At 44.3% G+C, this 14,893-nt stretch overlaps 1 protein-coding gene across 1 annotated transcript in view; it reads right to left on the bottom strand.

The window, feature by feature from the left end:
* MAPK1 (mitogen-activated protein kinase 1) overlaps window positions 1–13,352 on the bottom strand; it is a 106,827-nt gene extending 93,475 nt beyond the window's left edge. Inside the window, exon 1 of the mRNA XM_054469062.2 lies at window positions 12,988–13,352. Within this exon, the coding sequence (XP_054325037.2) occupies window positions 12,988–13,118 (131 nt within the window). The 5' untranslated portion in view covers window positions 13,119–13,352. The remainder of the gene's footprint in view (window positions 1–12,987) is intronic.
* Window positions 13,353–14,893: the final 1,541 nt, after the last annotated feature.

Below are 14,893 nucleotides of genomic sequence, written 5' to 3'. Positions count from 1 at the left end.
GATCCGCCTGCCTTGGACTCCCAAAAGTGCTGGGATTACAGGTGTGAGCCACTGCGTCCGGCCAAAATTTACCAGTTCTTGAATGCTGAATCCTGCCCTGCTGGGATAACTGGAAACACTCCTAATGTTACTATAAACTCTCACACTGCCTTGTTGGCAATAATCAAATAGCTCTTTCTAGCAGTTGTGTTCAAGTAGACAGAGAATCACAAATGTCTTTTCTTTCTAGCTCCCTTTGAACGAAAGAGAGAAAGAATTTACAACACGTCTAAAGACTGTGACTTTTATCATCCCCTTGAATGATAAGTGATCAGGGCTGTCCCAAAAGAATGCCTGAAAACATTACAAAATGTTATCATAAGCAGAATGGCTCACTAAGGGGATGAACATTCTGGCAAGTCTTAATCTAGCATTACTACCAACTGTTTTTTCACTGGTCTAAAACATAACATCTAATATTTTTATATGCCTATATAGCCCTGCAGTAATAATTAACTTGTGAAAGGTCCACACTGATTTTTTTCCTTATAAAGTATTTGCTTCAACCATGGAACAGAAACAAAGTTGATTTACTGGGAAAAATGTAATTTGAGGATAGGTTCAACACTGCTAAATTGAAAAGGGAAAGAAAATTTCAAACAAACCCCAAAAAGAAATATTTTCACATCTGTAGTGAAAAAGCTAAATAGCAGTACACTGAACTTGGTTACTGACAAAATAAATCCTTGTGGCCAAGGTTAGGCAAAGATATTACTCTCTACTTTGCTAGCCTGCCTTGTGTTCAGTGAATTCAAACATTAATTGGGGCAATGTATTGTTGTTGCTTTATTTTCTTTAGCTGTGCAGTAAAGTCTTTCTTTCATAGAAAGATTGTACGAAGTTCTTTCTTTTTCAGAATTGCTTTCAAATCAGTTCTATTTAAGTATTTCTCTATCTCTCAAACTTGACATTTTTCATTACATCTTTTTTTTTCCAATGCCAAAATAGCAGCATTAACATTCATTCCAGTCACTAGGTAAAAACTTTCTTCAGTCAAACACACATGAATAATCTAATTCGTGAGGTAAACGACTACTGTCATACAGTATTACGAAGTTCCAACCTTACTTGCAGAGCAAAAAATAAAAAATAAAAAGTCATTTTCCTCAAGGGTTTAACTGTGGGCTTTTAATGTTGAAGTAAATCAATTTACTAGTTTTTAACCTCAAGTTTTTTCCTATTTCATTATATCTCAATAATGATTATCCAGAGATTTCTGAGGTAAGTTACATTAAAGACAGCTCTAGTAACTGGGAAACAATCCACACATGAATCTTCTTAATATACTGTATATATGCTAATTTCATGTAATGTTCCTGAGGGCGGTGACAACATTAGAGCTGTACGAGACCCTAGAGACCATCCCAATCCCTTAACTCCACAGATGAGAAAAACAAAAACTTGCAGAAGCAGAGTGACGAGCACATGCCCATGTGACATGTCATCAGAAGCAGGGACCAAGACTCAGGTCTCTTGCCTTCCAGGCCAGTCCTCTTTCGGTAGGCTAAAAGCTGCCTTTCACAGCTTCCCACAAATTTCAACACATCCTCACTCAAGTACGTTTCTGAAAGGGACTCACCAACAACTCTTTAGAGAAAAGGAACTATATCTCAAACCATAGAAAAAGTTCTACATCTAGCTTATCAAACTTTTAGTCTCAGAAGCATGTGAGAGTAAGTTTGCCAGTATTTCTCTCATTATCCCCCAATACTTTAGTGACTATTTCCTACAAACAAAACAAGACCATTCTCCCATACAAACAAAATGCTACCATCAAAATCATCAACGCTCATCTGTCAGATTATGACCAAAGGCCTCTAAGTCAGAATCCCGCCCAGGCAAAATGATAGGGCAGCCAACTGTGGAGCCTCAGTTGGCCTTGGATAGCTGGTCCCCCTTCATTCACATCACATATCTGAGGACCAGCTATGGAAAGCCTCTCATGCTGGAAAACCTGGCACAGTAGAAAGGCGGCCACACTTTCGCCTGACACACAATGCACATTCACGGGGGACCTGTGCTAAACCATTCACAGACAACCTGTTTCTGGGTCAGGGTTTTGTATACAGCAGAGCAGTCAGCTATCGACACAAGGGTTTGTAACAAAAAACAAAAAACAAAAAACAACAAAAAAAAGAAGGACAAATCAAAATAAAAAAGAAAATACCAAAAAAAAGAAGAGTTAAAAAAAAAAAGAAGATAAAAATAAAATCATTAACACAGATACACGACTACAATCTAATCTTCAGACCTCATTCTAGTTTTGCCAATCATGCCGATTCAGAATCATGAACCACACGGAGTTGCCATGTTTCTGTACACTTCTTTAGTGTGGAACAATTCCTCAGTGTTTTCTTGGTTCCATGATCTTGACTTAATTTTGAGGTTTACAGACCAGTTATTTTGCAGAATATTCCTAAACTTGGGTTACCCTGATGTTGCCTCCTGAAGATTTGGATTATGCACGGAACACCTGACTGTCCCTATTCTAACTACATAAAGATGTTCCTCGACTTACTATGGACTTACATCCCAATAAACCCATCATAAATGGAAAACCTCATAAAGTGAAATGCTTTTTTTTTTTTTTTTGGAAAGTTTCTTGCTCTGTTGCCAGGCGGGAATGCGGTGACACGACGACAGCTCACTGTAGCCTTGACCACTCAGGTTCAAGTGATCCTCAGCCTCAGGCTCCCAAGTAGCTGGGACTATAGGCACATACCACCACACCTGGCTAATTTTTTTTTTTTTTTAATTTTTAGTACCTTTAGTACAGACAAGGCCTCACTATGTTGCCTAGATTGGTCTCAAACTCCTAAGCTCAAGGAATCCTCACACCTCGGTCTCCCAAAGTCCTGGGATTATACGCATGAGTCCTGCGCCCAGCCTAGCTGAAAATACATTTAATACACCTAACCTACCAAACATCACAGCTTAGCTTAGCCTACCTTAAACATGTTCAGAACACTTACATTAGCCTACAGTTGGGCAAAATCATCTAACGCAAAGCCCATTTTATAATAAAAGTGTTGAATAACTCATATGATATATGAAATACTATACTGAAAATGAAAAACAGAACAGTTGCGTGGGTACTCGGAAGTAAGGTTTCTACTGAATGTGTATCACTTCCATACCATTGTAAAGTCATCTGACCACCAAGCCGAATATTTGTACTTCTGCACATGCTGCTTTACATAGAGACTGAGGCAAAGGGGGATTCACATCTTGTCAACCCTGTTTACTTCAAAAGAATAACAGAGCATTAACTAGGTACCAAGTGCTCAGGACTTCAACTATACTGTTTTATTTAATACTCATGACAATCCTTTGACCCCTTACTTGTGACTGGCAAGTTATCCAACTTTTGTTTTATTTTCCTCATCTGTAAAAACTGGAGAGTGATACACACTCCCTGGAGAATGGCAGGGAAAACAGTACCAAGAACTTTAACCTAACAAGTCAGAAATCAATGAGAGACCCCTTTTGACAATTCCCACCTTGCCCTTCAGACCTTCCGAGATATGCAGTTTTATTTAATAAATGACCCCACCTTGGGCCTCAGCTGACTAGACCAGAGGCAGACACTCTCCCAGGCTGGAAACGACAGGTGGAGTTAGCTGTTCTGTGCAGAATGATCTCCCTAACAGTGTTTTTTACACATTCTGTTTCACTTGGAATTGGATTCAGAGTGTTGTCAGCCTCTGGTCATCAAAAAACCTGAAGACACACACCTTCAGGGAGCTAGGGTCAGCTCTCCTCTGCTGAGTGCATGGGGAAGTGACAAAAGAGAAAAGAGGGGAAAAAAACCCCAGCTGCTGAGAGATGTAGGGCACAAGAAGCTTTTGTAACTGTAAAGAGGGAGGGAGGTAGCTACGTTGGTCTACTTTCCTAAAGCTTTAACTGCACTTTCTATCCTTGCAGTAATATGACAAAGGCCCCCAGATCTTAATCATAAACTTTTCATTTTCTATAATGCAGTCTCTACAAGGTAGTGCCTAAAACATTTCAGCACTCTACCCTACCTTTTACCCAGCTAGCTCTAAGTCTTCCTTCAGGTCCCAGCTTAAACACCACTTCCTCCCGGAAACCCTTTATGACTACTCAGAATATCTTATATCATCCAGTGGCACTCCACACCTCACCACACTCACTAAATGTTATTACTGCCCTGTTGGACTGTAAACACCAAAGAGTAAGAACAACTTTTGTTCACTACTTTGTTCCTACTGCCTAGCACATAATCTGGTACGTGTTTAATAATATTAAATGAATGAAAATCAAGAAACTGGTAGAGGTAACTAGAAGGAATGGGAAGAAATCAACACTGCTTCCTGATAAAAATTAAGTTGCTTAATGACAGAGCCTTTGGAGATAAAGAAAAAACAAAAACAAAAAACAAAGTTATTTTAACTCTAATCCTTTCTAGCCTCTTCTTCAGGTCTGTCTGCAATGGCATAATCATTTTATACTTTAGGGCTAATCCATTCAGGAATCCAGGCTGTAGGAAGAACGTTTCTAGGTAACTCGGTATAACAGAGAAAAGCCTATAGTAGTTAAAAGAAAAAAGGTCACAGGATTTGGGGTCTACATAAATCTCAATTTACATCTCAGTTCTGCAATATACTTACTGGCTGTGAACCCTGAACGAGTTACCTGACACCCAGTTCTCTTATGTGTAAAGTGCAAAATATAATACCTCAAAGACAAGGATGACGGTCAGGTGTGGTGGCTCACACCTGTAATCCCAGCATTTTGGGAGGCCAAGGCAAATGGATCACGAGGTCAGGAGTTCAAGACCAGCCTGGGCAACACGGTGAAAGCCCATCTCTACTAAAAACTACAAAAAAAAAAAAAAAAAAAAAAAAAAAAAAAAATAGCCGGGCACAGTGGCAGGCGCCTGTAATCCCAGCTACTCAGGAGGCTGAGGCAGGAGAACTGCTTGAACCTGGGGGCAGAGGTTGCAGTGAGCCAAGATTGCGCCACTGTACTCCAGCCTGGGTGACAGAGTGAGACTCTGTCTCAAAAAAAAAAAAAAAAAAAAAAAAAAAGAATGAGAATGAAGCTTAAACCAGCAAGGCAGGCTTGCAACTAACATTAGTCAGTCGATCATGGCATATCCCATGCAGACACCTGCTATCCAGCTCCTACTGGCCATAGGTTCAAACCCCAGGGCCTGCCTTGAGTCTGAGAATCTGGGAGGGACCTTGGAGAGCATCTATCCTGTGAGTTGCCCAACATCATTTTCAAAGCAATCAAATCCTTTTTCCAAATGGAATCTTACCCTGCTAACCCTAATAGTTACTACCTATGTGAACTGAAGATGATAATGACTAAAAGGAAATTAAGAAAAAGAAAAAAGACTAAGGGCAGAGGAAAAAGGGAAAGGGGAGGGGAAGGAGGTAGATAAGAGAAGAGCAAAGAACAGAAAAAACAGGGATTGGGGAGAGAATGCTGTATGTGAAGTTTCCCTATTTGGGGTGAGGCCTGAAGCCCCTAAGAGAGGAGGAGATTTGAAAACCACAGACAGAGCCCAATCCTTCCATTTTATAGCAGGGGAAATAGAAACACATAAATTTTGTTCAGCTGCCTATAGCTTTCTCCTCCTGTGGTTCTGCTCAGTTTCCAAAAAGTCTGGGTAACGTCTGAATCCTCCTGGAATCTCTCTTCTTCCTTCTGGTACGGTGTGGGCCATTTCAAAGCTCAGGTAGGTGGCCTTTCCTAGAGGGAGCAGAGGCAGCGCAGCTACTGGATGAGCTCCTAGGCACCTTTCAGTGTGGGAGCCTCAAGAAGTGAAAGAAAAAAAGCAAATCTAAAGGGGAGCAAAACAGCATCTCAGGATTAGGTAAGAGGGTGGGTGGAGTAGGCTGGAGGCAAGGAGCTCTGGATGTTTGTTGGGGAATCAGGTGTTTTTCAATTAATAGGTATATAAATTGTGAGCAAGGTGAGGAATAAATTACATACAGTTTTTGAGAAAAGTCAACTTGAATTTATACAAATCAAATTATGGGAATGGTGTAATGGTTATAGCTAACTACCAGGAATACATCATTAGGGATGCTATTAATATAAAAATTAATTTTGTTTTGAGTTATCCTTTTACTCTAAACTCTGCTCAGAAACACTAGATTCTTCTGTTACTCATGTAAGCTGCTCTCCTTGCATCTTTGAGCTCCAAAAGTGTACAAGAGACTTCTTGATTAAAAGTTAAGTAAACAATGAGCAAGCAAAATTAAGAATCTCAGTCAAGATCTCTGTCTCCAGGTCTAGAGTTTTTATATATGATATGTTATTGCCGTTCCTGCCTTTCAAACAGGTGGTACAAACACCCAGCAGAGATCCATGAAGAGAGCGCATTAACAGGAAGCAATAGGGCAAAGTTCATAGAGATGATCTTTAGAGAAAAGCGGGACTTAAATAGAGCCTGCTGTTTCTTGGGGCGGGCTGGGGTGCTGTACTATGGGCATCTTGGTAGGATGATTCTCCAGTGGAGGGAGTGTACCGTGCAATCCAGACCATTTAGCATGTCTGCCCTTGACATGCCTACTGACGGCCAATAACACCCCCTAATCAACGTGACAACACAACAAAAAGCTGCCCCCCATACATTTCCAAATGCCTCTGTAGCAGGGAGATAAAGTCACCCCCACTGAGTACCACGAGATAAAGTAGGCACAATGCGGCCAGGTGCAATGGCTCACACCTGTAATCCCAGCACTTTGGGAGGCCGAGGCGGGTGGATCACCTGAGGTCAGAAGTTTGAGACCAGCCTGGCCGACATGGTGAAATCCTGTCTCTACTAAAAATACAAAAATTAGCCAGGCATGCAGCACACACCTGTAATCCCAGCCACTCAGGTGGCTGAGGCAGAATTGCTTGAACCCAGGAGGCGAGGTTGCAGTGAGCCTCCAAGCAAAATTCCGTCTCAAAAAAAAAAGAAAGAAAGAAAGTAGGCACAATGGGCAGAAAGCGTAAGAGACAAAGTGGGGGTGGAACTGGCAGACAGAAAGAGGGCCATTCTTTAATGACTCTGTCACCTACAAGATCAAATCCAAAGTCCTTACCAATAATGCCCTTCAGGATTTGGTCCTGCCTACCCCCAGCTGTCTCAACTCCCACCTTCTGACTAAGGCACCCTATACTCCAGCCATCCCGAGTAATTTGTGGTTTTCCTGTCCTGATGCACTGTGTTCATGCTCTGTGCCAAATTACATGCACACTTTGCTTTGCCTAGAAGGCACTTCTCAAGGCAAACTCCTACTCACACATCAACACCTAGCTCAGAACTCTGGGAAGCCATAGAAAGACAGCTCCAAGTCACTCAGCTCTTCTCTTTCTCTCAGCACTTCACAAACTCCTGGATAACACTGGTATCTTCTCTGTATTATTCCCCAATTCCATCCCATTATTTGGATGAAGAGTTCAATAAACATTTTCTGAGTAAATAACTCTACATGAAAGGTTTTAAAGGCTAAAAAGTGATACAAGCAAAAGCAGACAACAGATATTTCTTGTTACTGAAATAATCTATTTTCTCAACTCTGATCTTTGGTGGAGCACTATTTAGGAACCAGACAAACTGGGGTTGCTTCATCAGTTCCTAACTGTGTGTCATTGGGCAAGTTAACTAACCTCTGTGTGCCTCAAGTTTCTTCACTTGTGAGGTAAAAAACAAACAGAAGTTACCACTTTGCTGTACAGTTATATGGCTTAGCATTAATGTACGTAAAATACAAAACAAGAGTGCTGAAAAAGTGGTAGTTCTACTAGTCTGCTATAATCACAATAACCTTAACAAGACAGGACATTGTACCATCAGGAATGTGATCACGATGAAATTTTAGTTGAAACCATACCCCTCTTTTTTCTTTTATTCATTCAGCTTTCCCAAGTTGAACATCCCCGCTTTAAAAAAAAAAAAAGGCCAGGCACAGTGGCTCACACTGTAATCCCAGCACTTTGGGAGGCTGAGGCGGGGGGATCACCTGAGGTCAGGGGTTTGAGACCAGCCTGGCCAACATGGCAATACCCTGTCTCTACTAAAAATAAATAAATAAATAAATAAATAAATAAATAAATAAAATAAAAATACAAAAATTAGCCGGGTATGGTGGCACACACCTGTAATCCCAGCTACTCGGGAGGCTGAGGCAAGAGAATCACTTGAACTCAGGAGGCGGAGGTTGCAGTGAGCCGAGATTGTGCAACTGCACTCCAGCCTGGGGGACAGAACGAGACTCTGTTTCAAAAAAAAAAAAAAAAAAGAGCTGAAAGTCAACAAATATAATGGCTTGTCAGCTGCATTCTGTTTCCCTTCTATAGTACTCGATACCAATCCCTTACGGAGTACCATCTCCCTTGGCTCCTTTGATAATGCGCACTCCCAGTTCTTTAGTCTCTCTGGCCACATTTCCTCTGTCCTCTTCCATAACTTGACCTTTATTGACACAGTAAAGGCAGGCATTCCTTTGGCTTAGTTCTCAGTTCTCAGATGTCTTATCCACTCTTAAGGCTTCAATTAATATCTCTATGAAGATGACCCCATGAGCTCTCTGGTTGCATTCAGAAACAGCATTTCAAACTCAATTTATCCAAAATAGACACTTGCTATCTTAGTCTAAGATGACCAAGCATACTAAGAGTGTTTCAATCTCTCCTCCTCTCCTTCCTCCCCGTCTACACTGTTCTCTTAAACATCTGACCAGTCATCAGTTTCCTCTTCTTTGCCAGAGTTACCTGGTTGGTCCTCTGTTCTACTTCAGTGGTTCTTAATGTTTCCGGGATAATGGACTCCTTTGAAAATCTATCAAATGCTATGTATTTTTTAACCAAAAAGATAAATATAGAAAACATGATTGCAATTTCTTTTTTTTTTCTTTTTTTGAGACCCAGTCTTGCTCTGTCACCCAGGCTGGAGTACAGTGGCGCGATCTTGGCTCACTGCAAGCTTCGCCTCCCGGGTTCACGCCATTCTACTGCCTCAGCCTCCCCAGCAGCTGGGACTACAGGCGCCCGCCACACCCGGCTACTTTTTTTTTTTTTTTGTATTTTTAGTAGAGATAGGGTTTCACCATGTTAGCCAGGATGGTCTCGATCTCCTAACCTCGTGATCCGCCCGCCTCGGCCTCCCAAAGTGCTGGGATTACAGGCGTGAGCCACTGCACCTGGCCATGATTGCAATTTCACCTAATCAATGACCCAAATAAGAATCTGTGCTCATCCACTCAAGATTTTAACTACCATTTACACAAATTTTCATCTCCAGCTCCTGCTCCCCTCTTACAAATTTTAAGATGGCTTCTGGATATAGCCTGAATGGCCTACAGGCATTACAAACAAGTTCAAACCAGAACTATTTCCCCCTGACAAATCTGCTCTGCCTAACAGTATTCCTTTAATTCAATAATGGCACCACCATCTCCCAGGCTCCCAACCTAGAAGCCTCAGAATGAACAACCGCCCATGGCCAATCAACCAGCAAGCCTTGTTCTACCTCAGAAATCCCTCCAAATCCAAATCCCACCTCTCTTGGTCTCTTACCCTTTAAGGTCTCATAATCCTTTGATTCCACCCAGACTTGCCATGATTAAAAGTCTTTTTACCACTCTTCCCACAAGGGTCCCTGTTACTATTTCTGTCAATACAAAACTCCTCACCTCCATCTGCTACCTTCCACTGCCACTGTATTACTGCACCTCTAGGTGGTTAGGCTTTCCTAATTTATTCCTCCACTCCAGTTCTTCTTCCTTCATTCCCACTAGTGTTGATTTGTCTTCCCAAAAAATTTCAAAATTGACCATGTATGACTGCCTCTTTCAAAAAAAGGCCAGGCACGGTGACTCAAGACTGTAATCACAGCACTTTGGGAGGTTGAGGTCAGGGGGACCACCTGAGGTCAGGAGTTTGAGACCATCTTGGCCAACATGGCAAAATCCCGTCTCTATAAAAATACAAAAAAAATTAGCTGAGCATGGTGGCACGCGCCTGTAGTCCCAGCTACTCAGGAGGCTGAGGCAGGAGAATCGCTTGAACCTAGGAGGCAGAGGTTGCAGTGAGCCGAGATCATGCCACTGCACTACAGCCTAGGCAACAAGAGTGAGACTCCATCTCAAAAAAATATATATATAAATAAATAAAAAGATGCTTCCTCCACTGAACAAATATACAGTCACTTAGTTTTGCCTTTGGAGTCCTCTACAGTTTGCCACCTAAGTACATTTCCAAGATTAGATTCCACAGCTCAAGCTGTCACTTGCTCCTATTATCTGCATATCAAAATCACACCCACTCTTAAAGGCCCAACTCAAACCCCACTCTTCATCTTTACATCCTCTACATAATCATTAGGAAAGGACTCTAAACAAAATAGTCACAATTCCTAATGAACTGATAAGGAAACAGAGGGGGGTAAATCTAAAAAATGGCTAGAAATCCATAAATCCTTCTGGAAGCATTTTTTAAAGATCACCATTCAAGTATTAGTGAATATTTCAACAAGCCCTCCATAAACCCAGCACCGTTAGCCAATATTTATTAAATGCTAATAATGTGCAATGGAGAAGGCTAATAGCAGGATATGTCATCAACCTGATAAAAGGCTATAATCTGGATCTTGGATTCAAATTCCAATTATATTTGTATTTCACTTAGGAAAGGAAAATCACAAAAAGAGGACTTAGCATTTCAAATGGAGAGTCAGAAGGTCAAACAAGCCTACAGCAGTGACAGAAGTAGTTCCCACATCTAAACAACTTCAGACTAGTAAAAACCTTATCAGACAGGAGAAATCTTATCAGATGGGGGTAGCTTTTCAATTGACATGTCCTAAACATAAAACACTTTTTTCAGTCCACATTTTAGATAAGCTAATCTTGTTAAAAGGGCCAAGGATGTGACGGGAAATTCTGAGCCTCTCATAATGAGACATGTTCACTGGCACACTTCCCAGTGAGTGCAACAGCAATGAGATGTGTGGTGGAGAAATGATGCTACTGGCAATACTTTCTCTCCATTACTTTTTAGGGCCTTATTTCTTTTAGGCTCGACCTAATTTAAATTCTGTCTTGGCTCCTAAGCCTGTGAGTTCATACTAATTTTCACAGTTGTATTCAGCATTTTGCTCCTAAAGAAAGTGAAAACATTAAAGATTCAATTAAAGTCCCTTTAAAAAGAATTTTAACTAATCTTTCTATCTAGCTACAATACTTGGTAAAACATGCCTTCTATGGCATTTCTAAAATTATGATGATTGCAATTTGAATGCATTTCCAAAACAGACTTATATTTACTTTATAACAGTAAGACACAGAAAACTCTGCAAGTATTAATTACACTAAGGAACGCAGAGTGTTTTCCTAAAAACAGCTGAAAAGAGCTGTGTGTCTAGTAGAATCTCAGTCTACAATCTTAATAGCTCTAGTTCTATGACCTCAAGAATTGGCTTCACCTCGAAATACTTTCTCACCTGAAAAAAGGAATAACACCATCTTTTCCTCCCTCAATGTGGCTGTTCAAATAAAATGAAATAATATATGTAGCACAGTACCTGCCACGAAGGGCTCAATAAATTATTAGTTTACTTTCTTCAGTCAACACAAAAGACACATTCACAAGATTCAGATTTAAGGAAATCTATCTCCACAAGTCTTCACCAGCACAAAATGCTACCATTAGTTTGCTCTAATAAAAACAATACTGTCAGCCGGGCGCGGTGGCTCACGCCTGTAATCCCAGCACTTTGGGAGGCCGAGATGGGCGAATCACGAGGTCAATAGATCGAGACCATCCTGGCCAACATGGTGAAACCCTGTCTCTACTAAAAAATACAAAAATGAGCCGGGCGTGGTGGCGCGCGCCTGTAGTCCCAGCTACTGGGGAGGCTGAGGAAGGAGAATCGCTTGAACCCAGGAGGCGGAGGTTGAAGTGAACCAAGGTCGCGCCACTGCACTTCAGCCTGGAGACAGAGCGAGACACCGTCAAGAAAAAAAAAAAACAAAACAAAACAAAACAAAACAAAAAAAAACCATCACTATCATTTCACTTTTCAAAGGGACCTGATTCAAGATGAGGGAGCCTACATGTGATTCCGCAAGAACTCCATTAAGGCTGCATACATAATGACCACTAAATCATTAACAGGAGTCCATAGCAATTGGGCTAAAACATCTGGGAGCATTTATGCTGGTAAAAGAGCTCACTTGGGGGCCAAAAAAAAAAAGTCAAATTAGGCCCAACTCTAAACGGATCTTTAATAAATCAAGAGAGTAATGTTAGTTTATCCTTCCTGAAACGCCAGCAGTACGATATTAAAATCCACTTAAAAGTAAAAACTTCAAGACGGAAATATTCCACCAACACTGGCGTCAGTAATCCATTTTAGAAAGCCTGCGCGGAGACCACCATTAGCACCGCTGAGGACATTTAATGAAAGCCGTTAGCTGCAAACAGAGGCAAGGAGAGAAAAACGATTATTTCGGTGTTCTGCACACACGCGGAGGCGAACCGCTTTCAGGACCTCAGCAGCTACTGCCGCCAACACCGACAAGCATCTGATGGAATTCCCGGTTTTACAATCGAAAGTCCAAAAGAAGGCCATGATACTAGCAAATTGAGGGGTGGGGACGCTTCCGTTGCCTTCCCGATGGTCCAGACTTTAAAGGCCGCGCTGCGCCCGGGGCCAAGGGTCCACTAGTCCCGGCCTACGCCCCCCGCACTACTCCCTGCGCTTCTTCCCGAGCGATCGCCGGCCCGGGAAGCGCGAGAGCAACAACACCTAAACCTCAACCTGCCCGGGGCCGCGCCCGAGTCCTGCCGCGCGGACCGCGGTGAAGTCCGGGTTCGAGGTCGCCGCGGCGCCTGAGGCCGAGGCGCGGGCGAGGCCGAGGCTGCGTCCGCTGCGGCCCCGGGCGGTGGGGGCGGGGGCGGGCGTGGCCGGTCGCGGACACTCACCACACCATGCCGTAGGCGCCTTCGCCGATGTACGAGAGGTTGGTGTAGCGCGGCCCCACGTCGAACACCTGCCCGCGGACCATCTCCGGGCCCGCGCCCGCCGCCGCCGCCGCCGCCGCCGCCGCCGCCATGTTGGCTGCCGGGCCGCCGCCGCCTCCGCCGCGCTGAGCTCGACGCTCGGCGGCCGCCGCTCAGCTCTTGTCGCCCCTCCCGCAGGGACTGCGCCGCCGCCGGTGCAGCCGCCCGACGCTGACCGGGAGGAGGAAGGAAGATGCCGAGCGGGAGAGCTGAAGAGCCAACAGCCACTCGGACCGATTGCCTGCCTGCCTGCCAGACTGACGGGCGGGCCGGCGGGCTGGCGGGCGGGCGGAGGGAGGGGCGCGCGCCGAGGAGGGTGCCGGGGCGGGGGCAAGCAGCGTGCATGCGGATTGGTTCCTCGCGGCTGGGGGCGGGGCCGCGCGGGCCGGAGGAAGCGGCGGGTTTCGGGAGGGGCACTGCGGCGGCTTTTACTGAGGGGGCGCCACCAGGCGCGGTCACGTGCATTCGCGGGGGCGTCGGCGCGGGTCGCGTCTCTTGAGACACCCAGGGAGACAGACGTGGGGGAGAACCCATGGGCTGAAGTGAGAGATGGCTGGGGCCCGGGCGAGCGCCCGAGCAGGGTCCGGACAGAGCCAGCGAGGGACCCCGGGCTGTGCTTGAGGCCCGACAACGCGCCATAGCCCGGCAGCGCCACAGCTCAGGCCTCTGCGAATCTGTGGTCCACACGCTGATAAATTTAGAGGCCTCGGCACTGGGGCAGAAACCGAAAGGCATGACCCAGACCGAGAAAGATATTTGCATACTGAGAAAGTGTGAAACACATTGTCGAGACTAAAAGGAGACACTGAGAAGATACGCGAATCAGGTTAGTTTAGATGTTTCTTAAGCACACTCCATGTTCCTGGGGATCCAACCTCATAGAAGTTACTTTTTAGAGAGAGGGGACGGACAAATACGTGTAATACTCAAGTTGTGATAAGTACGATGAAGAAGTACAAAGCAGAAGGGAGGGCGCGGTGTCTCACGCCTATCATCCCAGCACTTTGGGAGGCCGAGGCGGGCGGATCACCTGAGGTCAGGAGTTTGAGACCAGGTCTTTACTAAAAATACAAAAATTAAGTCCGGGCGAGGTGGCTCACGCCTGTAATCCCAGCACTTTGGGAGGCCGAGGCGGGCGGATCACGAGGTCAGGAGTTCAAGACCAGCCTGGCCAACATGGTGAAACCCTGTCTCTACTAAAAATACAAAAATTAGCCGGGCGCAGTGGCGGGCTCCTGTCATCCCAGCTACTTGGGAGGCTGAGGCAGGAGGACTGCTTGAACCCGGGAGGCGGTGGTTGCAGTGAGCCGAGATCGCCCCACTGAACTCCAGCCTGGGTGACAGAGCAAGACTCCGTCTCAAAAAAAAATAATAATAATACAAAAATTAGCTAGGCGTGGTGGCGGGCACCTGTAATCCCAGCTACACGGGAGGCTGAGGCAGGAGAATCGCTTGAACCGGGGAGGAGGAGGTTGCAGTGAGCCACGCCACTGCACTCCAGCCTGGGCAACAGAGCAAGACTCCGTTTCCAAAAAAAAAAAGAAATATAAAGCAGAGAGTAAGGGATTAAGGGGTGGTGGGTCGAAACACGAGAGATACATTTGCGTTCAGAGACAGACCCAGATTGGTACAGATAGGCAGAAATGCTGACAGAGCAGGTACTGAAATAGAAATGCAAAGATGGAGTCACTAAAACCAAAACATCGAGATTTAGAGAAAAAGAGACACACTAGGCTGAGAAACAGTCACAAACAACAGAGGTTGAAAAAATAAAAATTAGAGTCCTGAAGCAGGTGGATACCAAGGAAAGCTAAGACAACGAGACGGA

The sequence above is a fragment of the Pongo pygmaeus genome, chromosome 23 (genome assembly GCF_028885625.2).
Source record: "Pongo pygmaeus isolate AG05252 chromosome 23, NHGRI_mPonPyg2-v2.0_pri, whole genome shotgun sequence".
In the NCBI taxonomy this organism is placed as follows: Eukaryota; Metazoa; Chordata; class Mammalia; order Primates; family Hominidae; genus Pongo; species Pongo pygmaeus.
Note: the sequence above shows the minus strand (reverse complement) of the source record. Positions and strands in the feature narration are given on the sequence as shown.